The sequence below is a fragment of the Polyodon spathula genome, chromosome 3 (assembly GCF_017654505.1).
Source record: "Polyodon spathula isolate WHYD16114869_AA chromosome 3, ASM1765450v1, whole genome shotgun sequence".
NCBI classification, from domain to species: domain Eukaryota; kingdom Metazoa; phylum Chordata; class Actinopteri; order Acipenseriformes; family Polyodontidae; genus Polyodon; species Polyodon spathula.
In genome coordinates, this window is record NC_054536.1 from 57,108,470 (window position 1) to 57,133,416 (window position 24,947).

The 24,947-nt window shown below is 37.4% G+C and overlaps 1 protein-coding gene across 1 annotated transcript in view; it reads left to right on the top strand.

Annotated features, from left to right (window-relative positions):
• LOC121313226 (syndecan-2-like) overlaps window positions 1-12,573 on the top strand; it is a 59,583-nt gene extending 47,010 nt beyond the window's left edge. The window contains exons 2-5 of the mRNA XM_041245554.1: window positions 6,920-7,034; window positions 7,160-7,314; window positions 9,856-10,006; window positions 11,351-12,573. Of these exons, the coding sequence (XP_041101488.1) occupies window positions 6,920-7,034; window positions 7,160-7,314; window positions 9,856-10,006; window positions 11,351-11,514 (585 nt within the window). The 3' untranslated portion in view covers window positions 11,515-12,573. The remainder of the gene's footprint in view (window positions 1-6,919; window positions 7,035-7,159; window positions 7,315-9,855; window positions 10,007-11,350) is intronic.
• Window positions 12,574-24,947: the final 12,374 nt, after the last annotated feature.

Sequence of the window (24,947 nt, forward strand, 5' to 3'; positions counted from 1 at the left end):
TCAAAAACATTATTCTCTACATGAAGAAAAGTGTTTGTACCCACTTTCCCACTCAATTTATTGAAAAGCTTCAAAGTCACCGAGCAATTTACCATGAAAATAACATCTGTTAAAGTGGCCTTAAACACTTATTAAACACTTATTTGCTGGACATGTCCACTAACAACATTTTTAAAAGGAAATACACATTTCGCAAGTAGTCATTTTAACAATGCATAGACATAAATTATACCGACCAAAGTAATGTTTTTAAAATATTTGTTAAAAAAAAAAAAAAAAAAAAAAAAAAACTAAAATACAGCGAGCAATTTCCTGAAGATAAAATGTATTTGTAATATAAATGAAACATAAATTTACATTGATAAATGTAACATTTAAAAAAGCATACTGTCTGCAATACTTAGATAAATAAGATGACAACATATTTAAACAAATTACTGTCTGCAATGCAAAACTTTCATTTCTCAAAAAAAAAAAATTACAAATGGCATCCTGTAATTTTTGAACAGAGAACCTTGCCTTTTTAAGGTCTAAGATTCGCGCATGCGTAGAAAGGCTAACGCTAACTTATTTCCCGTGACACCGGCAAGGCATAAGAGAAAGCACGCTTTCCGTAGGTTATCTGTCAATCTGCATGATTGCACTGTATATTAGGGAAGGTTGACAGATACTATTTTGAAGATTTTCTGTTTATATGAATGCATTCCTGTTAGTTAGGGCCTGGCAGTTTGTTTAGATTTTTTTTTTGTTGGACTGATTACCTTTTTCCTAGATAAACTGAGATTTTTCCCAGTGCACTGCCAGTGATACTTGCGTAACATCAAGTAACGCATCAGCAGGCTATTTTCATTTCAATTATTACATGCTCTGTTGGTGACATTTGCGTTGCATTACAAAACAAATCTGCACAACGCTCAACAACCCCACCCTGACTAACTGACATAAGTTTCACTAGCTATAGTCCCTCTGCTTCTTCAGTTCTGTGTTTAATGTAAATGCAGCAACATCGGCAAAATGAGAGGGAACCTGTGTGTGTGATGAAGAAATCCAAATATACCTATACATTTTCTTACACTTCATTCAACTACCCAGGGACTGAATGTTTGCTCACAACTTCACATTTCACTTTACACATACAATTTGCGCATATATTATCCCCCCCTAATTGAGATGTTATTTCTCATATATATATATATATATATATATATATGAGAAATAACATCTCAATTAGGGGGGGATAATTAATATAATTGCTGCTGATTGTCTGTCCATATAGGCTGATATCGTTTAGATACAGATAATAATAGATACTACAGGTAAGCTATTGTAAACTACTAGAACAAGACACAGGGCCTATATTTAAACTGTTATAATTGTATGTTAAATTAACAGCTATTGTTTACTTGTTGTATTTATAACAACAATGAACATGTGTTGTTTACTTGTTGCATTTACTTCAGAAAATGAATACAAAGAGTAACTTAGTACTGTATTGTGCTTGACAGCAATACATTTGTTTTACAATTGGTAAAGTGCATTTGTGTCAGGTTAGCTACTGTTACTAGGGTTCCTTATGGTAACACACAAGGCAGCCTCTCCGCATAGTTGTGTAGCATTCCAGTCATTCTGCAATATTGCCCTTGCGACGACTTTGGTACACCCGTATGGTAATGGTTATTTTTCGTAAACTAAAGGTAACATTAGGTTATTATCATAACCCTGGTTCCCTGAAATAGAATTGTAACTATTAACCTTCAAGGTTGCTGCGTCTATAATTGCAGCATGCTTGAAGGAAAAATGATGCTGAGATCTGTGAGCGCAGTCCTCTTGTACCCTCGGGGGTGGGTCATGACTGTGCCACAGGCTCACTGAGCAGCTTTTGGTGTACTTTATTCAGGTTTTGGGTCTTTAGGAGGGAAATATCCATATGGTAATGGTTGCATATTATACGTCTGTACTAAGCCTTGCTGGAGAATGCTTTGCACAATGACTAGGTACAGGGGTGTGCAATTTGTATTGCCCAACGCCCGGGACAATAAGATTGGTGTGAGGGACAACAAGTTTTGCCTTTAAACTTTGCTAGTCGGACAATTTAGTTTTTATTTGTGTTCGTTCTGTTGCTAGAAAGACACTCTGGGTATATTTATAGAGAGCCACAGAAGTTTCTGAAAACTGAATTGCAGAAGTGTTTACGTCCCACCCCTATCACTTCTGATTGGCTAGCTGTGGAAGAAGCTGATCTTCCATTGGTTACAAAGAAACCAAGAAATGGCTCCCTCAGAGACTGGCAACGCACAGACTAAACTTTTAAACTTAAGGTCTTATTTACATTTTTTGTAAATGAGCAAATAAGTGATACTGCTTTCTTAATACATGAACCTGACATGTAAATGAAGCAATCTTTAAAAAAAAAAAATAAAAACACTATAGTCGCTAAGGTATTGACGGATTAGAAAAAAACATGTAATTTATAACAATTTGTGGTCCGATGTATTTAGTGAAGCTACAAGGCTAGATCCGCCCCTCTTAATCACAAAGGTGTCTCTTCTGACTTGTTTTTTATGCGCTGGAAGAAAGGCTTACATGCCCATATATGGTTTTGTATTTACCATTCATGGCATGCATACCTGTAATTGATTGATTTGTGTTCACTGTTAAATAAATCCAAAATCCTACAAGTTATTCTACTTTGTGTCTGTGTAGTTTTACTGGGAGGGGACAAGTATTTCTAAGAGGGACCAGTAGATTTTTAAGGACTAGATTTTTCTAGCATTTTTCAAAAATTCTCTAAATTTTACCCATCGAAAATAGGTTTCTGGCAAAGGACTGCCCAGGACAACACTACATTCAATGTTGCCCCAGTCTTGGCAGGCACCACTCAGGAATTTTGTTTTTTTAGGTTAAAATGTAGACCAAATGCATCACCCAATCATTCAACATTGTTACAGTAGTAAATTCATTATATTTAGGGTACCCCTGAAATTGTGAGATGAATTGTTCATAAAAATCCTGAGCATATTTTTAAAAGAGGAGACAGTTATCTAGTCAGGGGTACCAGGGTATTGTGTGAGCTAAGTTGCCGCCTGTTCGCTCGGTTACTGTAGAGGATTGCTGTGAATGCGGTTTGGGCATTTAGACACGGTTTAAAGTATTTGCTTCACTGCCCTAGGAAGTCGTAACCCCAGGAAGTGGGCTGTGATGCAGCAGATGTGATTTTGTTTTTACAGCTTATTTCTTTGAAAGGTTTATTAAACAAAAACAATAGATGGTGTTTACAATAATTGATGCAGGTTTTTAACTTTCAAAAACACCCGAGTCAGGAAAATAAATGATGGTGGAGATGGGCATTTAAAACAGTGATTTTTAGTATATCGCATCCCCCCCCCCCCCCCCCCCCTCCCCCCCTTAAAAAAAAAAAAAAAAAAAAAAAAAAGTACTTTTTTTCATTTTTTATATTGGGACAAGATATTTATTCAAATTTTCTTTATTTAAACCTATAATCCTTATTGATTTATATTTCTAACCGTAACCCTGTTTTCTTTTTCTTTTATTATTTTGGAACACAAGTTTACAAACCATACATTGGTAACCCCTTTCATGAAGTGAACCAGATGTATTTGATTCTGTCAGTTCTATCAAGGGTGTCATGCCAGAACCCTGCCTTTTTTTTTTGCCGTCGCCAAAGTGTCAAAGCTGCATACTGTATCTTCAGAAACCATTTGAGATGGTGACTTCATGTTTGCAGAGTTAAATCAACACCGCATGTTAGATGTGTTGGCAGGCATGACCTTGGTCCTTATTTTGCCATATTAAGGTTATGTAACTTTGTACGTTTCTTGTGTCTAGAGACTGTACACTGATTGTAGAGCTCGTTGCACAGATCCTGGTTTATTACTAATCTTGGACTACCTAATGATACCTTGCATTAGATAGTTCAAGACTAGTGTAAAATGTTTTCTATGAAATTTTTAGTTATTGCCATGATGTTTGGAACACATCTGTATTTGATTTTCTTAGGTGCATTACCCATTCACAGACGGGTATATACAGTACCAGGCAAAAGTTTGAGTGCACTTGCTGGAAACTGTTTTTTTTTTTTTTTTTTTCATAATTGACAATGTTTTATGTCGTATACCTTTCTGTAAATACTTGTCTTCCCAGCTCTTCTGCAGCAATTCCCAGAGATGTAGGGCACTTGTGGGTAGCTTTGCTTTGACTCTTCTGTCCAGTTCATCCCATAAAAGTTCTACGAGATTGAGGTCTGGAGACTTGGCAGGCCAGGTCATTAGATTGAGCTGTCTTTTTCACTTTCCTTCTTCGCCAGATAGTTTTGCACAACTTTGAGGTGTGTTTAGGGTCATTAGCTTGCTGAAGATCTGCCCTACTAGCCCTAATCCTGATGGAATGGCATGCCTCTGAAGTATGCTGTAGTAGTCATGCTGATTGAGCTTGCCATGGACTTGGTAAAGCTCACCAACTTTGTCACCAGCAAAGCAACCCCAGACCATGACACTGCCTCCTCCATGCTTGACAGTGGGAACCACACATGCAGAACTCATGCGCTCACCCTGTCTGCTTCTTATATACACTCGGTGGTTGGACCCAAATATTTCCAAGTTTGACTCATCGGTCCATAAAACAGACTTCCAATCCTCAAACTTCCGGTTTCTGTGTTTTTTGGCCCAGGCAAGTCTCTTCCTCTTATTCTGCATTCTTAACAATGGTTTCTTTGCAGCAATTCTTCCAGTTAAGCCAGCTTCACACAATCTCCTCTGAACAGTTGATGTTGAAACATCTGTACTTCTAATAGCATTTAGCTGAGCTTGTATTTCAGGGGCAGTTAATTGCCGGTTTCGCAGACTTGTTTCTCAAATTAACTTGTTCTCTGATTGTGAGGTCACCCCTGGCCTGCCTGACCTTGTTCGGTCCTCATGAGTGCCAGTTTCTTCAGATCGTTTGATGGTCTTGGCCACAGCAGTTACAGACACTTGCAAAGTTCTTGAGATTTGTCTTAAAGATTGACCTTCATTTCTTAAAGTAATTTAAAGTTTTTTCTTTGCTTAACTGAGTGTATTTTGCCATTTTCTGATCTCTTACATTCAGGAATGACAAACTTGTGCCTATGCTACCCATGTTTATAGTAATCATGGACCCTCAACTGTTAACAATAATTGTTGACAAAAGATTAATTAGGTAATATGCTAGTTAACTCAGAGAACATCTAACAAAGACACTTTTTTACTTAGGCCAGTGTCCTAACACCATCTTATACACATTTGAAACTTTTAACTGACTTGGGCTTCAGACTGAAATCCCTTTGCGTTGGGTGACCATTTCATTGAAATTGACAAGATTTACATTTTCATTTAAAAATTAAATCTTTGAATGCAGTTCACTTATGATTATCAGCTTATATAAGTACACGTATCATATAATGAAATATGAAGTGTTTATAGACAAGTTTATACAGTTAAAAGCATAGATAATCATGAAAAACCTGGTTTCAAGCAGGTGTATTCAAACTTTTGACTGGTACTGTGTGTGTGTGTGTGTGTGTGTGTGTATATATATATATATATATATATATATATATATATATATATATATATATATATATATATATATATATATATATATATATATAATTTTATAAATAGCCATGTCAGTGATACATACCACATGTTTTGATAGATAGAAATGTAGATCATTTCATAATTGGTACAAAGTTGTATTGTATGATTCTCTCAATAAAGCTCAATTAAGGTGGTATCAAGCGAACATTAGCTTTTTTTCAGTGCCACATTATTTTAGCTTCTGACTATATAACTGACAACTTGCTTTTAGACAGTGTCTTCCATTGCAGACCACATTGTTTTTAACCTGGACTTATCTATGATACACATTTTTCACCTTTTCCATAAATCAGCTCTGACATATCCCTTCATTTGTGCTACAAAAGATGCTTTGTTTTTCACAAAACTTCCAATTTCTAGTTTTTGTGTTACTTTGAAGATTTATTACAAAATAACTTCAATGGCTTCAACACATTTGTTGTTTGACCAGAGAGCTGTAATGGTAATGCCTTTTATATAGGAATCTGCTGTTCCCCTCGGCTATCTGAAGTATCTTTTTTTAATTATCTCGTCCTTTAGTGCTCTGTGGACCACATACCTCGATTTGTGTTTTTGTGGGTTTTTTTTAATGCTTTGAAGAAAGTATGTCTCTTTCTTTTTCCTGAATCCTTTTATGTTTTATAGGCATAGAGTGGACAATTGAATCTGGGTGCTTAGCAGCAGGGTTATCTGCAAAACAGCCAAACTGGAAAAGAATCAATACAAGCTGTTGACTGTGGCATGTTTTGAAGAGCCTCCTGTCCGATCTGATTACAGCAGCTTTTGTAAAGATTTGAAAAACACAAGCTGTATTAAAAACATCATCAGCTTGGACAGCTCAGAATAGGGTTTCCATGCTTGCTGCCGTACAATTTGAACGCTTTGTCAAGGTATTCAACACAGAGCTAGGGGCAGTGAGCTAGTAGAAAAAGATATTGGGTTATGAACCATTTACATGCATGCCTCTGAGTTTACTCATGTAGCTTTACTCACTCAACCAGAATCGGCAAAACACAGCAGAGTAGCTGCCTTTTACATTCTTCATCTCTCAAAACTAAACAAGTGTTTCAACATTTCATCTAGTTTTCAGTGTCAGTATGAAGACCGGTGTGTTTGTCCACATCCTTGTGCTAAATGTAATTTTAAATAAAAAATAAACATTGACATTTACATTGCTGGTGCTTAATTCAGGCAATTTTAATCTCAAAAGTGCTGTTGATTTTGATGTTTTTCTATTTTAGGCCTTTTCAAGTTGTTTTATGTATTTTTTTTTTTGTTTTTTTTTTTTGTTTGTTTTGCTTTTTTAGACAGTGGCAGCTTCACAGGGTCAAACTTCTCCTGACGAAAAGGATTTGTATCTTGAGGATGGGTCCGGGGATTACCCAGTAGATGATGATGATTTTAATTCTGGGTCAGGCTCGGGTAAGATTTTCTTTAATTTGATGTGCATGCAATGAAATACATATTCTGAAACACTTTATAGGAATAACATACTGTTGTGCTGACTGTTAAAACAACAATTACAATGTTTTCGGTGTGGTTTTTAGGTCTCGATGTGGAAACTGAGGAGTCAGTCATTGTGAAAACGAATATGTTTCCAGAAGCACAACCAACCAGGGACTCGGCAAAAGTATTCACACAGAAAGCTGAGACATCTACAGCCAAAGCCCGAATGCTGCCTAAGGTTCCTGCCAGAACCGAGGTACTGTATACCTACTTGTTACTGTATACCTACCGTAAAAATCATTTTATAGGTCGCACTGGCGTAAAAGTCGCTCTCCCCCCTTCAATTTTAAGAAAACACTTTTTTGTGTTTTTAAAGTACTCTTTTTTTTTCAATTTATTTTTTCCTACATGCTCAACACCGATAAGTAAAGAAAGATACAGAGGTTTAGTTTTGAAATAACCCTTGTTTGCAACGTTTTACAAGTGTATCACTGCATTGCACTGACATGTAGAACAAGTTACGCTATGTATTAAAGTCATGAAAAGTATTCCATTCAAACAATGTTTTCTAGATCGGGCCCTAAACACTTACCTCCTCCTGTGTGGTCTCTTTTCTTTCACCATTTTACGTTTTGTCTTTTGTTTCATCTTCAGTCATACTGTTTTTTCAGCATTGGGATTAACATGTATTTCGGCAAATTCAACAACATGGAATTTCAAACCTGTTGAGTAGCATTTTTCTAACTGTCCTACTTTATCCAGTCCAAGTCACCTGCATTATTCTAGCACTGCAGTTACGACGAACAAGAAGATTCGAAAAGTGTATTACTCGGCTTTCTAACCAATAGCATTTTGCTACAGATCCCAGGGGCGGGTTCAGTCTGAATGTTGACAAATTAATGACTTTGAAGGGTGGGAATAAGGAAATTCATAGACTGACAGCTATTGTGTTAACAGTGAAGCAGTATAGCTGTGGTGTTTGAGAGGTCAGTCAAGAGTCTGAAATCCTTATGTTTAACGTTCAAAATGAGTAAGGGTATTGAGAGTAGCAAATTAAAACTTTATTAGTGTTAGGGCAACCCAGGGTCTGATGGGAAAGTTGCAGGAACTCGGAGACAAACAACTGGATTTATCCAAAAGTGGAAATGTCTTTTATTGTTATTGCACTTAACGCTGAATAGTGGATAAAATGACTTGTGCAAAAAGAAATAAAATACAATACAATAAACAAAACCTTATCCTATACAGGCTTGAAATAAATAACCTGGCTTCAGCAACCAGTGGTTCACTTTCAACAGCAAGCACAGCTTAAACACAACCTTCTCAGTTAACTTCTCCCCCTTTACTGAGCCTAGCCCAGTCTTATATACCTGAGACTGGATAACCCGCGCCCAGGACTAATCCATTATATTCAAATATACTTAAATCTTAACATTGATATTCTAAAATCCCATACATGAATAATAAATAACAGCAATATAAATAACAATGGCTAAAAATCACATTACCCATGTGATTCATTTTATTCACTGATTTTAAAACCAGCAAGGCTTCCCTCCCCATTGGTTAAGTCCCAGATAATTCCCATTACCTAGAATATGGTATCTGAAAATTAGCTGCGCCTTGTTTAGCTGTAATATGGTAAAGCCAAGGCTTTAACTGTGCCTCAAACATGGTGACCTCTAAGCAATGCTGCCCCTCACGAACACGGCACCAGTTAGGACGCGCTGCTGCAATGCAAACTAAAAAGTTTTAACCAAGCTTGCCTAAGTTAAGGTAAGTCCACTTAATTCAATGAACTTAAAAATAATTACAAACGCTCATTTTTACACACAATATAGAATATATGAATTATAAACCGAGAAGTTAGATATTAGTTTTAACACAGTACATTGTTTCTTTGCTACTTTCATGCCGTCCACGTATTTCTCTGAACATATTCACCTGTTCAGGGCGATATCTGCGTTCAGCCTGCAGTAGCTTCTTTTTAACCATGTCTATTATTTATTAAATCAGTTATGTATTTATCCCCCCCCTCCCCCCTCCCGCAGGCTCTTTTTAAAAGACATTTTCACAGTGCTGTAAAATATTACAGTGAGGGTTTCATCTCACTTTTAGAACAGGGGTTTTGTGTTTCTACCTAGCAACATGACCCGAATGCTGTAGATCCTGAACAAATTAGTTGGGTTGTTGACAGTTAAGTTCGTCTGAGCCCTAACCGTGGCTGTAGTGATTGCATTGTAGCGCTGGTACAGTTCAATATTCTACATACCACAGGTGTATTAGTTGCTCCCCCTTTTAAGGGCCCTGCAAATATGCCTAGAAAATCGACTTATACACGTTTTTTTACGGTACTTGTTACTGTGTACATATTTGTGGTGTTTTAAAACCAAAGATATTGCTGAAACCAATTGCCAATATAAAGATAGTGTGCTAACTTGCTGAAACTGGTCAGTTTATGTACAATAGAGCTTTTTTTCTTTGTTTCCAAGTTATCGGTGCATACATAGATCTTCAATGACAGTATTGTATCTGATCTGTAGTGTAAACTGCACACCATTTTGAGGTTAAATGTGTGATACGTGATTTAATCAGAATAGTAAAAGACCAAATTGGTTTAATCCATGTGTATGAGTGCATGCTGTACTTACTTCTCTTGGCTTTATTTTTAATACTACACTTTAAATGCAATACTGTAGTGTAACAAGCACTGTCGCTTCATAATGTTTTTTTTTTTTTATATTTTTGGGGAATTTGGTGTTTACATATGTTAATTTTTTTTTGCCTTTTCATATAGCCGCCAGTTCTGGTCATGGATACAGATGTAAACATAGAGGATTTAACGAGCGCAACTAGTAAGCCAAAGGTATCTGGCAGTGGTGTGGACACAGATGTGTCTGCAGAGATCCAGTCAGAAAGCCTCTTCCAGAGAACAGAAGTATTGGCAGGTATGTGAAAAAACTCCAGGGCTCCACACTGGCACTAACCCAGCACCCAGTCCTGGGCTTCAGAACTTACCACCTTAAGGTATATGATTGTCAAGGTATATTTTATATTATATTATATTTACATTTTCACAAAGCACTTGCAGTACTTGCAAAAAAAAATTCTTGGCTGTCATCTTCCTACCTGTGTCACAAAACAGTATTTCACAGAACAGTATGGTTTTTCAGAAATCGTCTTAGCTTCTTGGATTTCTAATTGATAACAGACTGCTACTGGTTTCTGATAAGTGCAGTCGTTATTTAACACACACACACTGATGGTCTGTACACTAGAAAAGGGAATGTGATTTCTATTCAAGTTTCTACTTGCTTTTTGTATTCCTATATATAACATATATTTGTGGTACATAAGTTGGATTTTATTATCTGAACCACAAAAGAACCACACTTTCACTTAATGGCTAGAAGTCTTAACCTCTTTTTCAGTGAGCTCACAAGATAGTGTACTCCTGTGATGATTATTGTACCCACAGGAGACACATTACCATTTGTTTTGTGCTGCACTGAATGGTGCGTACACAGCCCTAATGCTTAAGTAACATTAGCTTTCCCAGTGGAATTTACAGTTGATTTAGAAGTGCGGTTTTAATGTCAAGACCGCACAGAGAATGTGTAAACAAGGTGGACAAAAGTGTCCTTTTAAAGTTTTATCTGTGAAGCGTTTATAATTAAGCCTGTGTTATTCAGTTAAGAACGCTAAAGAAGTCATACTTGTGTTGTAGACAAATGTATGCATACTAACTTCACAGTACTTGTACCTTCTTTCCTTTTGCTGTCTTCAACAACAAAATCCTTATGTTCACGGACATGTTCTTCTGGGGTTTTTGTGCATTTAAGCATTTTTTTACATTCGCCACAATTTGCAATTCTGGTTTAAATTCCATGAGTGTGTAAGTCAACCTTCAGGGCTGGTTTTACAATGATTTTAATAAAGACACACCTGAGCTTGTTACCTATACACCAGGGGTCTTCAACCCTGGTCCTGGAGATCTACTGGGTCTTCTGGTTTTCATTTCAACATAGCTCTGTTAAATAATTGCATCAATTATTGGCTTAATTGGCCAAGATTAACAGGTGTACCAAATCTTTAGCCATTGATGACATAGATACCTATAAAACCTGCTAGATAGGGGCTCCCCAGGACCAGGGTTTGAGACCCCTGGTGTACAGGTAACAAGCTCAGGTGTGTCTTTATTAACATCATTGTAAAACCAGGATTTGATCAAAATGTTATGCAATGAAGTCTTTGCATCCCTGTTCTACCTTGATCCTTGTTTTGTCCTACAGCTGTAATTGCTGGTGGAGTGATTGGGTTCCTGTTTGCAATCTTCCTGATCGTACTGCTGGTGTACCGCATGAGGAAGAAGGATGAAGGCAGCTATGACCTTGGGGAACGCAAACCGTCCAGCGCTGCCTATCAGAAGGCACCTACCAAGGAATTTTATGCATAAACATTATGGCGAGTCTGATTTGAGATCAATGAACTTTAAAAAAAACAAAAAAAAAACAAATTAATTTAAAAAAAAAAACAAGCTTTTGTTTAGAGTAATGAAGACCTTTTTTCTATAAAAAAAAGAAGCCAACAAGGCAGTTTTATGGCGAATCCCAGTGTAATTAAATATTTCATGTATTCTTTAAAAGGCTGGAAAACAAAACAAAAAAAAACTTTAATTTGTAACTGAGAAGCAGTGGAGTTGTCTAATGAAGCCATTGTTTTTCACAGACTAGTCTTTAATAAAGCAGTATATGTAAAAAGACGATGGGAATAATTGAATATAATTGTTGTGTATCTATCTTTTAATTATAAGTCATAGCATGTGAGGTTGATCGACAAGATGTACTTCATTAATTTATCTGTTTTTAAAATGTTTAAAATTGCCTTTCTGTAGTTTTCGTGGTGCAATTTTGTCTCCAAATAAGATAGCAGTAAGTGTAAATGTAGTATTTTTTATTTTTTTTATTTTTTCCTAGGTACTTTGTAAACTGGCTTTTGCTTTGTATGAAATAGTCAAGATTGGGAATGTCTTACTACTTCGTTTCTTAATGTAGTTTCAGTCAGATTTTCAACAGCAGCATCTTTGTACTGAACAAACTGGTCTTGACTCTGCAAACTGTGTAGTTGTTTCTTTACTTTGACGATCTTCAGGATAGAATATTTGATCTAAGCTACTGACAGAAAAGCCTAAGCAAACCCAAAGACTTACAGTATTCTAAAAGTTGCTGCAGATACCTTCGGCCACTTTTAATATCCTTCCTTTCTATTAAAAGGTTTGATTACAGACTGATAATTTGGAATCCAGCTGCTTAAAAATACATACTTACAAATGTTTTAAGCCTCCTGAAGTGCCTACCATTCTAAATTGTGCTTTATGTATTGCAGAGTGTAAGATTTTTGCTGGCAGTTTATAAGCACAAGCAATTGTTATGGCAACTTGTGTAGTCTTACAGAAACAGACAGTATTGTATCTATAATTTGAAACACACTACTGAATAAACATTATGGCCTAATACTAAAATGACTTATTTTTTGTGTTTGTGTGCATATCTAGTCCCTCTTAATACTCTTCCTAAAAAGGCAATAATAAATACAAAAATAGAGATGGAGAATGTGGAATAACTTTGTATGAAATGTGAAATAAGAATTTATGCTTCTAAAATGTATACAAAGATATGTTTTCTGAATTGTTCTATACAGTGTCTGCAATAGGCATGCCACATTTCACTCCTTACAATTTCTCTTACTATATAATGAAAACTGCATACAGTGCCCAAAACCGTCAATTATCTTTCTCTTAGGAGCTTTTTGTTGAATATTTATTATTATTATTATTATTATTATTATTATATTATTATTATTATTATTATTATTATTATTTATTTTGTCACGAAGTATAGCGGTGTAATAATTAACATGTAATTGTGGGTTGGTTAAGCATATGTGCGTCCATGAATAGCCAGTGAAAATATTCAGTATTTGGCACATTTTGTGATATGAATACAAGGGCATGTTTGTGCTGCTTCCGAGCCAAAATAAAGCCTAGGTTTTGATTTATGTAGCTAAATGCCACCAATGGAATTTTATGAATTGGCTTAAAAAAAATAAAACGTCTATATGGAAAAATAGCTTTTAATGTTTTTGGGTTGGCTGTTTTATTTTTTTTTGCCTACCAGACGAGTGGTTCTATTTATTAATTATATATATGGGCAGTGCTACAAAAATCCTGTGTCCAGGGCTCATCTGAGCTCTTGTTGGGCATAATCCAAGTAATCACCAAGCTGTGGAGTTAACTATATGGGTGTGGCAAAGTGCCCGCCCCTATGTGTATTTTGTGTTGTATGTTGTGTGTTAATGTTTGTGTATAGTCATTGGTACATGGGATATAAACGGGTCTGTGTAACACGAGTGTTTAAAATGTATATTTGTATTTAGGCACGGGGATTGCACAGCACTTCACATGCAAGTAAAAAGTAATAATATGTGAGCACGGGTAACTGCACTTTATTAATACACGTGCAATTGTACCGAGACTCCAATTGAATGATTGATTAGCAATCGAGTCTCAGTACAGCTGCATAAAAGCTGCATGTTTGCATTCACTCGGGGTTGTGTGTTCAGTGAGTGGAGAACGGGATTGGAGACGGAGGTAATAATAATAATATTAATATTAATAATTAGTAATAATAGTTAAAATATAAGCTCACCGTGTTTTGTTTAGTGTTAGTCTGTTTTGTTTGTCTGTTTATTTTGGCCTCGCGTGCAGTGTGCTGTTTTTGTTACAACCTTTTTATTTACTGTCTGTTCATTTATTAAATGCTGAGCACAAGGAAGTGCTCAGCTTCCCCAAAACTCCATCTCTTTATTTCCTGGTTCTTGTTTCTGGTCTGACGTCCCCCACTCCGAAAACAATGCATCAAAATACAAATTGCTTTAGAATCACTATTTTCAGATTTACAGATTTTTGTATTATTTTTTTTTGTATATATAGTTCATGCCCCCCCTCCCCCCTTCAAAAACAAAAATCGATATTTTAGATAGTAAGGCCTGAACCTGAACATTTTGTAATGCTTTTGGATGGTTGTCATAAGTGTAACCCTAACCCTTCAAAGTTGCTCTTCAGGAAATACGTGGGGGTTTTTAGCATTTTGATAGAGGACTTTTCGGAGACAATTACTGCTCCAAGCACCTTTATTTTTTGGGGGTCAAGATGCAGTTTTAAAATAAATAACAAATTTCAACATCAGAAAGTTTTATATTTTTTTTTTTTTTTTTGGGGGGGGGGGGCGGGGAGTAATTCTATAGCAAGCAAAAAACTTTGAATATTCAAACAATATTGATCTAATGTCTAACACTAGTGGAGTTTCCAGTACACATTGATGTACTAGACTGATGTGTGGCACTGTATAGTTCTCTATCAGTTCTCCTTCAGCAAAACAAGTTTCTGAAAGAGGTCACCTGACAGCCAATTTCTTTGAGGGCTGAAAATCAGGCCAGCAAAAGAGAACAGGTGCTCAACAGGAGCAGAGGAAGGAAGAATGGTATTAAAGTATATAAACAGCTTCTTTATGAAAGGTTATTGCTCTAAATATGCCACATCCTTCCTTGGGTCTTCAAGAAAATGAAGGACCTCCAGCTCAGCTTTGTCGCTTGTTGTTGTTGAGGGAGTACTTATCTGGGAAACATCTTTGTTTTTATTGATAGCAAAGAAGTCATCTTCCTCTTCAAGGGGTCTCCCACTAGAAGATTCTGATACAAGACCCAGCTTTTCAGCAGCCTGGTGTCTCCAGAAAGACAGTGTGATAGCGAGCGCATCATTGTCTTTTTAAAGTTATTCCCAAGATGAACTGGCGCATGTGTGTGCATTTTTTCATTTTCTTTTTTTTTTTATCGAATATGCGATCACTATAATTTAAATTCTATACAGCTGCAGGTTAATATTTAAACTATTACTAACAATGTTTTTTGGAGTATTTTGAAATTACAAAATACTCAGGAAATGTATTTTCAATACAAAATACTTCTAAATTGGCATTTGCATTGCAAATTACAAAATACAAATGTAATGAAAATATGTATTTTTGATACTGCCCAACTATGGGTATACACAATACGTTACCTCAAAGACCAGACAAGCAATGTAAATTCACTACAATGCTGAGCCTTTTAAAAATCTGGATCAGGCATCACCATGTAATTGTGTTATTCCCAGTGAGCCAAAGGCATTTTGATGAAATGGTATTTAGCACTGTGTATGGGCAGTAATTGCATTTAGATTATTGACTAGCTGAGCTGCCAATCTCAGCTCTAACTCAGAATTTTAAGTACACAAAGGTTTGGCTGGAAATGACACTGATGGAATTGCCTGACAGGTGTGTAAGGGAGGTAACACCCATAGAGAGAACTGGGAGAAAGTGGGCTGCAAAGGACGCCCTTCATATCAGTGATATCATGGGGCAAATACAACAGGGAAGGGGAGGCCTTGATCTCAGTTTGGCTCCAACTGAAAAGAGTAAGTTGGTAGTCACTGAAGTGCAAAAGCAGGAGGAGAGGATGGGGTGTGTAAAGGCTAAGCAGGATAAGATGGGAGAATGTGTAACAACGTAAGATTGGCTGGTGAGGCCTGTGGACAATGAAACAGAGGAGGAACAGCTTCCTAATTAGGTCCACATATGATGTTCTTCCATCACTGTAGAGCCTTAATGTGTGGGTGAAAGAGAACCCTGCATATCCTTTGTGTTCATCATCATCTACCCTGAAGCACGTTCTTAGAGGATGTTGGTGGCTGTGAGTCAAGATCGCATCACTTGGCGTCATGACCAGGTCCTCCAATGTTTAGAATTAGCACTGGAGGAACGATGTAATAAGATAAATAGCTTGCCATCAATATCAGAAATAGCTAACACACAGAACAACATTACTTTGTTCAGGAGAGCAACAAACAGGAAAGGTTATTAGAGCTAAGATTTGCTTGGGACAATTGGAGAATGCAAGCAGATGTTGGCCAGCATCTTATATTCCCATCCGAGATTGTCCTGTGGACAGTCTCAACGAAACACCTGATGACTGGTGACAGCCTGTTCCAGACTGTTTCCATGCTGAGGCGCTAGGGAGGCCGCACTTTGGTTGATCCCTGAAGCTAGCATTGCTGCCATTTTGTATGCTGATGTGCCAGGGGAGACCTCCAATAGGCTGCTTCCTGGAGCCAGCATTACACTTCAGCCATCAACATTGGGCCAATAGGAAAAGCAATGAAGGTTCATATTATTTGAAGTAAATAACAGCTACTCTCATGTAATGGATATCAAATCAACTTTGAATTCAAACTTGTCTACTGTTATGTGCAGTTATCCTGCCTTATAGTTAATCATAATAACATTAGACTGGCACAGATTGAAGGAAATTGACTGCCAGGTAAAGGACCTGTTACAACAGAGGTATAACCTGATTTTTGTGGACATGGTGAACTAGGAATACAGTAATAAAAGTAAATAACCTTTCTTCCAAGATGCTGGGGTATCACCGCACACATGATCGACTGTAATTGGCTAATTTTTTATATGTATTTAACAATCGGTAGCCAGTAACCATCACATTTAGATTTCCTATTTTTCTCTAGACTGATCAGTTTGTTTTGTTAGATGTTTTTTTTTTTCTTTTTTGCTTATTATATTACCTTTTTTTGCAGTTTGCTTATCATTAATGATTTCTACATGCCATGCATTTTGCTATTATATCAATGATAAGACACTGTATCTAAAATTAAACACCAGATCTTATTGGTATTTATGAAATAATTTAGTCTTTCTATCTGCAGGTCATCCCCAGCTCTATCTATCTACTATCTTACCAATTGCAACACAAAATACAGGGAACCAAGTTTGGGATCAACTGGTGTAAAATTTTAGTACATACCACAGGGTTCAACCGATCATTTCTACTTTGTGTATGGGAAAAGGCAGGGTCGAAGATTAGAGGAGTGCTGCATTCTTCAACTGCATATTTCAACTATAATTTTAAAGGTGTTTTTTTTTTTTTTTAATGTTCTTCATTCTGTATTTGTGTCTACTTATTTAATACACTTCATGTGAAAATATTTGATTTTTTTAAAATTATTATTAAGTTATCCTTTCAGCACTGAAGAGAGATATACAGAAGGGGTTAAAAAGAACAGTTGTCAGAAATTAAAGAACTAGTCATAATTATTTTCCAAACATTTGTCTAATTAGTACTTTATTTATTTTTTTGCAAAAATAATTCTTATATAATTGTAAGTGTAAAGAGTAATACTTTTTTAAAAGTATCAGCAGTTACAACAGATGGAATTTAAATTAATGTTAATGTATTTGATATACACATTCAGAATTGTGTTTAACTCAGTGCTTTATTAATTTATCAAAATAACTGCTTTAATATGTTGACAATACACATAGGTGGGCTCTGTTCATTTGAGCGACAGGTTAGTACAGCTCTTTGTCTAAAGAATGACTGGGCTAACTAAATACCTTGTTTCATAAACCTCTGGGGACAGACGACTCATACAATGTGTTCTTTGGCAATTGAGAACATCCTAAAACCTACCTGCAGTCTATGGAAGCACTCGGTTAGTTGAAATTAAAACTGTCCTTCAGAATATCATTAGTACTATCTTCCTTACTGACCACAGGATCAGCCCCAGTTAGTATGCTACTTTTACTACATTACATTTCACCGCTTGTGGACAGGAAAAAAAAAAAAAAAAAAAAAACATCAAAAATAAGAAAAAAACCCTTTTGGGACATAAGATTTTAAGATAGAATATTAAGCTGCTACATTAAGATTCCCTGAACATGAACCTTTAATGTAACATGTTAAGGGCCCCAAATAGCTTAAGCCATGAGTCACGCACTGTGAACAAATTGACAATACAAATGCTTACCAAAGTCTTTTGCAAATTATGTAGAACATTAACCTCTGTAGATCAATGTGGTTTGCTTTTTGTTTTAAAAGATCCATCACACAGGCAGCCGTGTATGCCTATAGCTTGTTTTTTGGCAGATTTGGAATATATAAACAGACCTGTTCCAGGTTTAATCTGATGAATACTACAAACACAGCAGGGCACCCTGTACCACAAAATTGCTCTGCTACAAATATAAACATATCAACTTTGTAGGTGTTCTTTTATGGAACCGACTATAAGTTGAACAAATTGTGTAGTATGATTCTCTGAGTTTTTTTGGGGGGGGGGATTCATAAGCTTTTCAAGTGTTGTATGAAGGAGGAACAAAAGCTATTGAGTTTTCTTCTTTGAGTTAGAACTAATTCACTAAACCATCCAACCATTCCTCATAGTCACTGTTAAATCATGCAGAAATGTACAGAAAATGACTTTGAAATTAAACATTAACAGGTCTACATGTAGGTACTGTACTGCCTCTAGCTCACACATTCTGAGCATACTGTAGATGTGATTGGAAATCACTTACTTGGAATAGAAGTACAATGTTGAATAATACAAGTTATTCTTACCCTGGTGACATTTACATGTCATTTACTCACTTATACTAATATGACAGAAAAATGTATGGTTTTAAAAAAAAAAAACTACTTGTTAATTTAAATTAGTATGGATGAAAATGTCAAGTTGCACATAAATTAATAGTTCTGTTTCACCCTGTACATGGATTTATAATGTGTTTCTATTTAATTTTTATGTTTAATAAGTACATCTGGCACGTAGTGATGGAGTAGGATTCCACAGAAATATTAATAATGGTAAGTACTGTTGTACTTGATCTTGGCTTCCACCAAATATGTCTACTACCTCAACTCAAATCTGAATTAATGTACAGTAGGTTTCTTGAATTCATATTTTTATTCATATTTAAACTATTTTGAGAATTTATCTTCAAAAGTTATTTTTTATTTTAATAATTTATTATCTAATCTAAATAAATGAAAATATTTGGAAAACAAAAAGTGGTACTGGTAAAGCTGTAAACCCTCTGTCAACAGTGGCACCAAATTCCCATTCCAGTCCCAATGTTTGTTCCATTTCATTCATAGTTACACCCGCTGAATCAATAGGGACAGGTTCAATTAAAAACCTGAGCTGGAATAAGACATTGGTGCCACATTTGAACACCCCTGAGAGGGCTGCCACATACATTAGGGACTGTCTTAATGCCAACTATGAATCAGCAGCCAGCTGTATCATTCTGGGGAAATATCTATTATCAATTTCTCAGTTTCCCTGCAGCCTGGGAAAGGAGCCCATAAAAACGATAATTGAGGACCCTTTTGCCAAGTGGCAAACACGACATATTGATACTGTACGTTTAAAAGAGAACTAATTGCGTATAAAAGTTGAACAATTAGCTTGTTGAGGAGGCTCGCTGGAGGTCACTTCGGGTGCTGTTTGCTATGCAGTCTGGGATGGAAGGCATTGTGTGATGTCGTCAGGGAGTTTTGGAGCTGAGGGCTGTGACTGTGATGGTGTGTTCGAACGAAAACAATTTGAAAAGGAAAAAGTTTTCTATATTATCAGCAGCTGCATGAGGAAAACTTTAACTAAACTACTTGCCAAGTATTTGGAACAAACTACGTGCCGGAGGCCAGATGAACAAACAAGGTTAATTAAACAAGGTTAGCTAACCTGTTTGTTCTAGCCGAACAGGTCGTACAACTCTGAACATGGGTAGTTTGGTTTTAAGTTACTGAAAGGATTCCCGCATCGTTGTTTCGATTACTAAAGGGAAATTGACATTTCTGTGACCGGTTAAATATCCAATACAGTCTCTGTAAGGAAGAGAAAATAACTCGAACATAACTGACTTGCAGCATATTAAATGAACATTACTCTGTCTATCAGAGCTGCTAAAGTATTACCGACAATCCTTGTGTATTATACAGACTCGTGTTATTTTCTTTACTTTATTATTTTCCCCCTATTTATTTATCTTGTTTTGACTAGTAAATAATGTTAAATATTGCTTTATAGTATACTGGTGTTTTTTGTTTCTGTATTTTATTTTAGTAAATTGTTAATTAATTTTTGCTTTGTTGATTAATTGTTGGGTATGTATATTGCGTTGTGTGTGTGTTTGCTGAGACTATTGAAACCCGGCTTGCAGTTTAATAGTGTAATTTGGCTCGTGAGGGTATATTCCCGCAACCACTGGCATTGATTACTAAAGAGGTGTCTTTGGTAACACAATGATAAAGTTAGTTTGTCTCTTGGAAGGACCGTATTTAAAGCAGGTTTCCAATAGGGATGAAAAGCTTTTCATTGTCATGTACTGTTTGTTACTACCATAGCAATTAACAGATATTTTTTTTTTTTTTTTTTTTTTTTTTTTTTTTTTGTTTGGTTAATTAATATTTTTTGTTTGTTCTGTACATGTTTTGTTTCATTATTTTGTAAAACTTGTTTGTTTTTTGAAATTTGGTTTCATTATTATGGGTAAATGGACTTAAAGCTGGAGCCATCTAAATATATATTACCTCATAAGCAACTTGTTTGGTTATTCAATTAATTAATAGTCCCCTTTTACTCTGGTTGACTATATAGGACTTGATTAGGATGATGGGTTTTCTGGTCCTGGTAATGTGGTTAAGTTACATAATTTGATAGGACATTTATTACTATCTGGCACCCTAGAGCTTGATGCCGTTACAAAGTCCATGTAAAAAAAAAAAAAAAAAGTTTAGTTTTATCATTTACTCATTCAATACTTGTGTCCTTTTGTACATCATGTACACATATGATTACGTGATCAATGTAAACAACCTTGCTGTGCAGGAACAGATGCATATTTGCACTTTGAATTTTTTTTTTTTTTTTTTTTTTTTTTTTTACCTGAGTGGAACTACTGTATTTGCTGCAGGTCATACATTAAGAATGTTTATATATAACATATTTTTAAGATGATGTGGGCTCTGTTGAAATTTACCATTGAGAATTGTATTCATTCAAACAGTTTTTTACTTTGGTTTTTGTTAAGGTAGAACCAAAATTCTATTTGAAAAAGTATATACCAGTATCTGTTTGATATGCATGTGTTTAAAAAAGAATGCCTTGCACAGAAACTGCATTTGTGAAGTAGATTTATACACTTTTGCATATACAGATTCTAATTTAAGCAAAAGCGACATTCCAGCGATGGTGCAGAACAGCAGAGGAGCTGGTCGTTATATAATTATCTTCATGATGCTGTCTTCTAATGAGCCAGCTCTTAAGGAGCACTGGCATGAAGATTAAAGGTCTTTACAGGCAGCTTACACAGCAAGGCTCTCTACAGCATTTGATGAAAAAGAGGATGGAAAAGGGGATACATCTTTAACAAACTAAGGGGCTTATTAATGTTACATACTTAAGTTAATATAACGTGGTTATATTTCTGTGTTTCTCTTAAAATTACAGATAATCAAAGTATAAATACTAGCATGTGGGAGCAACAAGGGAGAAGTACAGTTGTGGAAAAGTACAGAGCAGTTAGAAGCAGTTTGAAAGCATGTCAAGCATAACCACCAGAAATCAATACATCAAACAAATTTGAGCCACATCAGAATTTAGAAGATCATAACCAACGTCAAGAGAACAAGAGGAACAACATCCAGGACTTCATAAACAGTGCTGACCAGGCATCAAAAAAAAAAGGGAGCCATGATTGTTGCGGACTCCATATTGAGAAACACAGCAAGTTCAATACACAGTCTGGACCCCCTTTAAACAACTGTGTGCTGCCTTCCAGGAGCCTTTGTCACGCACATCACTGAGAACGTTAACAGGAGATGACCCAGTAGTAGTCATCCACATCAGTACACACAACATTGGAAGAGACAGACCAAAATACCTGCAAAACAAATTCAGAGAGCTAGGAAGGAAATTAAAAAACAAGATCAAAACTGTTGTTTTTTTTGGGATACTGCCGACACCTTGCAAAGGACAATATGAACAGCTGGAAATACATAATCAAAATGCATGGCTGAAATCATGGTGCACACAGGAAGGCTTCACCTTCCTTGAACATTGGACCACATTCTACAACAAGAACTATCTATACAGGTGGGATGGACTGCACTTAAATAAAAAGGGAACCAATCTACTTGGCAAACAGATCCTCAGGGAGGTTCAGAAGCATTTAAATTAGAAAGGAATCAATAAAAAAATAGAAGGGTGGCCACATCAAAACAAGGGCAACAACTCAAATAAGACAGCCGTTAAATGTATTTATCTAAATGCTAGAAGTCTCAAAAACAAAATGTTGGAACTTGAAGTTACTGCACTAACATGTAAATATGATGAGATGGTGTATCACAGGGATCAGTATTAGGTCCTCTGCTATTCCTAATCTACGTTTATGACTTAGATTCTGGTATAGTAAGCTTGTTAAATTTGCATACGATACAAAAATAGGAGTGGCAAACACTGTTGCAGCAGCAAAGGTCATTCAAAATGATCTAGATAGTATTCAGAACTGGGCAGACACATGGCAAATGACATTTAGTAGAGAAAAGTGTAAGGTTCTGCATGCAGGCAATAAAAATGTGCATTATAAATGCCATATGGAAGATACTGAAAGTGTTGAAGTTAGTCAAGAGAAGTGATGTTAAAACTTTACAATGCATTAATAAGACCTCATCTAGAATATTATGTTCAGTTCTGGTCACCTCACTACAAAAAAGGATATTGCTGCTTTAGAAAGAGTGCAAAGAAGAGCGACCAGAATTATTCTGGGTTTAAAAGGCATGCCATATGCAGACAGGCTAAAATAATTGAACCTATTCAGTCTTGAACAATGAAAACTGTGCGGCGATATGATTCAAGCATTCACAATTCAAAACGGTATTGACAATGTCGACCCAAGGCACTTTTTCAACCTGAAAAAAGAAACAAGGACCAGGGGTCACAAGTGGAGATTAGATAAAGGGGCATTCAGAACAGAAAATAGGAGGCACTTTTTTACACATAGAATCGAGGGAATCTGGAACTAGCTCCCCAGAAATGTTGTTGAAGCTGCCACCCTGGGATCCATTAAGAAGCTGCTTGATGAGATTCTGGGATCAATAAGCTGCTAACAACCAAACGAGCAAGATTGTCTGAATGGCCTCCTCTAACATTCAACATTTTCCCTGGTGTAGCATTTTTCCTCTAGAGCTCATTTTAATTATTTACACTTGTGAATGTGACGTCATTCCTGGATGTCCAGACCTGACCCACTCTCAGGCCTCCAAATTAAAGGTCTGGGCTGAAGCACTATGCTGCAATGTATTTATTTGTTCCACCTTCTCTTTGTCTGTTTATAATGACTAGTTCCCATTCAAGTTGAAGATGCCCACCAAAACATCATTACGGGATATGCATCTGCCTATTGGTAGGCGTCCCTGAACTCTTTCTATCAAAGCTGCTTTCTATCAAAGATACTTGCGCACAGTATCTGTTGCCCCATGCTTAGTGCACTTGGTGCACATGGGACTCAGAGCACATTATGCCCGGTGCTGCACGGCATTCGGTGTACACGGTGCTCGGTGCTCTCCAGTCGCCTGGAGAGAGTTGCACGGGGACGTTCTTCGTCCCCCGCAGCGGGCTCCTACCAGCCACATCTCCCGATGCTATCACAGAGCCCCTTTGGGGGGATGCCTTGTGCGCAGGCGTCTGTGTCCACCCGCAGCTGCTCCCCTTCGCCTATGGCTAGACGGGTGAAGAAGTCGCGGCAGGCGCGGAATATTATGGACATGAAAGCTCAGATTAGCCAGATCAGGGAGCTTTTAGAGTGGCAACAGGCCCCACTTCCTCGATCTATAGTGCGCCACCACTGTCAGGGTCAGTGCCCATGCTCATGGTGTGTGCGGCAGCGTACCTGTAGGTTCCCCGACCCCAACCCCAACCTTTCCCTGCTTTCCCTGATTTTATGGAGGAGGTGCGCTCCTCCTGGGACCACCCAGCAACAGCGCCGGCTCAGTTGAGACACGGTTTTCAACTGGCCTCGCTGGAGGGGGCGGAGAAGCTGGGCCTGGCCAGGTTTCCCCCCATAGACTTTACCATTGTAGCCTTGGTGAAGGCTCCACCAGTGGGAGGTATGCCCAGGGACCCTATGTGCCCGAACCTGCAAAGCTGATAAAGCTGTGCTTTTGGACATGTTTATATCGCCAGGCCATACCTTTAGTCAGGCAGTGGAAGAGATCCTGCAGCGGTATCTTCGGGAATGCAAGGCGTAGAGGCAAGTAGCCAACTTGTTTCCTCCCCCACCTGTGTTTCGGGGTAGGTCGAGCTGCTGGCACACAATCCCGACACAGACAGTCACCAGGACGGTGCCAGTTCCTACAGCCCCGCTAGGTGACCTTAGTCATCACCTACAGACCTCATCTCAGGCGAGGGACACGGAGAGCACAGCTGTGGTCAAGCCACGCAGCAGCACCCTAGACAGCGGTTCCAGGGCACATGCCCTAGGCAACCACCGCAGCCAGCCCAGCCTCAACCTCAGCCGTCCTAGCAGGGCCCCTGAGGGCTTACGGCCTCAGACCCAGTTCACAGCACAACAGCTGCACGACTGGCGCGCTTGCACCGCCAATGTTTGGATGCTCGCAACCGTACAATATGGTTACACACTTCAGTTTCACTTCAGACCCCCTCCTTTTTGTGGCGTCATGACTACGTACGTGACAGATCCGCTTCAGGACTCGGAGCTCCAGACCGAAGTGGCAGCCTTGCTGGACAAGCGCGCCATTCGTCTCGTAGACCCCACCTCTTCCGGGGAGGGGTTCTACTCGAGATACTTCCTGGTGCCGAAGAAGGATGATGGCTTTCGCCCCATCCTGGACCTGCAGTTCCTCAACCACTTTCTGAAACAGTGGAGGTTCTAAATTACGATTCATCGTCACATATTCCAGTCTGTCCGGCCGGCT